Source organism: Phaseolus vulgaris, chromosome 2, assembly GCF_000499845.2.
Source record: "Phaseolus vulgaris cultivar G19833 chromosome 2, P. vulgaris v2.0, whole genome shotgun sequence".
In the NCBI taxonomy this organism is placed as follows: Eukaryota; Viridiplantae; Streptophyta; class Magnoliopsida; order Fabales; family Fabaceae; genus Phaseolus; species Phaseolus vulgaris.
The window spans coordinates 20,746,398-20,748,677 of NC_023758.2; the positions used below are offsets into that span (position 1 = coordinate 20,746,398).

Consider the following 2,280-nt stretch of genomic DNA (forward strand, 5'->3'; position numbering starts at 1 on the left):
GGGTGTTCGACCGATGCGAACACCTGCTTTATTCCCAGCTTCGTACATAGTTTGCCCAACTGTTGGCTCGCAAACTGGGTACCGTTATCAGACACCAACCATTTTGGGATTCCAAAGCGACACACTATGTTCTTCCACACAAAGTGCCGGATTTTGTGGGTTGTGATCTGCGCTACTGGCTCAGCCTCTATCCACTTTATGCAGTATTCTATGGCAACCACGAGGTACTTCATCTGCCGCACTGCAAAAGGGAAAGGCCCCAGAATGTCGATCCCCCAAGTATGAAACGACCATGGGCTATATATCGACCTAAGCTCTTCTGGAGGCACCTTGTGCCAATCAGTGTGTTGTTGGGACTGCTGACACTACTTGCACCGTTGTGCATTCCCCATGCAATCTCACCTCATGGTTGGCCAATAATATCCTGCACGAATAGCCTTTGAAGAGAGAGATTGGTCGCCGATGTGGCTTCCGCATATCCCCTCATGAAGTTCTGCCATAATTCGCGTGCATTGCTCACCACTTACACACACCAGGATAGGGTGAGTGAAACCATGCCTGAACAATTTTCCATCGATCAGGGTGTACTTCTTCGAATTTTTCATGATTTTTCTAGCTTCTATAGGCTCTAGCAAGAGTACCCCATCAGCCAAATAGCATTGGTAGGGTGTCATACAAGCTTCTCCTGCCTCAACTAGGAAAACTTGCAACGACCTCTCCCCAACTGGGCATACACTTATTCCGGGCGTTTTTATCATCTCCTACGTCAACGATCGATGACCAATTTTCACCCCTTCCGAAGTGTCGATTTGCTGGACTTCCGCCGCATTATCTGTGGCAGTTCGAGGTGTCCTCAGATTCTCCTGAATAACGGTCCTTTGTCTGCCCCCCTTGCCCGAACTGGCGAGCTTTGCTAGTAAGTCAGCTCGGGCATTTTGTTCCTAGGTACGTGGACCAACTTGAACACCTCAAACATGTCCTTTAGAACCTGGACATACTCTAGATATGCGGCCATCTGAGGGTCTTTAGCCTGGTATTCTCCCGTGACTTGACCTGTGACTAACAAGGAGTCACTCTTTGCCAGCAAACCTTTCGCACCCATCTCTTTAGCCAGCATCATTCCAGCAATCAGGGCCTCATACTCTGCCTGGTTAATATTGGCCTTGAAAGCAAACCGCAGGGTCTGGTCAATCAGCAGCCCATTTAGCCCTTCCAATATAACACCAGCCCCACTACCCTGTTGGTTGGAGGAACCGTCTACAGAGAGTACCCATCTGAAGTCTGCTCCTTCTTGGTGCGTGGTCGCCGAGGAGAGCTCTACCATGAAGTCAGCGTAGACATGGCCTTTAATAGGGCCTCTTGGCTCATACTGTATGTCAAACTCTGATACCTCTATTGCCCATCGCACCATCCTGCCGGCCACATTTGGTTTTTGCAAGACCTTGCGAATTGGAAGGTCTGTCATCACATTACAGTGAAGCTCTGAAAGTAGTGGCGATGTCTTCACGCTGAGAACACTACTGCCAGGGCTACTTTCTCTATGTCCTGGTATCTAACCTATGGCCCTTGCAACACTTTGCTGACAAAGTAAATTGGTTTCTACACCTGGTCCTGCTCTTGTACCAGGACCGAACTGATCGCCCTTTTTGTAACCGCAGAGTATAGACGAAGTGGAGTACCCAACTATGGCTTGCACAATACTGGTGGACTGGCCAGGTACTCCTTCAACTTTAAGAATGCCTCTTCGCATTCTCTGGTCCATATGAACCTGCTATTTTTCTTCAGGTACTGGAAATAAGGATGCCCCTTATCTCCTCCTGCCGATACGAATTTGGACAAATCGGTCATGCGCCCTGTCAACTGCTGCACCTCCTTAACTGAGATTGGGCTCCTCATTGCTATTATCGCAACGCACTTCTCAGGATTCGCCTCTATCCCACGTTTAGTGAGTAGGAACCCCAAGAACTTGCCTGCCTCTACCCCGAACACACACTTCTTTGGGTTCAGCTTTAACCTATACTTGACTATTATGGTGAATAGCTCTTTGAGGTCTGCTACATGTTGCTCCCTCTGCTGGGAGGTAACCACCATGTCGTCCACATATACTTGGACATTCCACCCTAACATGGGCGCTAGTACTCTGTAAATCAGCCTTTGGTAAGTTGCCCCTGCATTCCTAATCCTAAAGGGCATCACCTTATAACAATAACAAGACAACTCTGTCATGAACGTTGTCTTGCACTTGTCCCTGGGATGCATCATGATCTGGTTGTAACCAGA

The 2,280-nt window shown here is 48.5% G+C and overlaps 1 protein-coding gene across 1 annotated transcript; it reads right to left on the bottom strand.

Moving 5' to 3' along the window:
• Positions 1-913: 913 nt before the first annotated feature.
• On the bottom strand, positions 914-1,465 carry LOC137809180 (uncharacterized). The gene has a single exon (XM_068610317.1). It carries the CDS (start codon positions 1,463-1,465, stop codon positions 914-916), a length of 552 nt encoding a protein of 183 aa, XP_068466418.1.
• Positions 1,466-2,280: the final 815 nt, after the last annotated feature.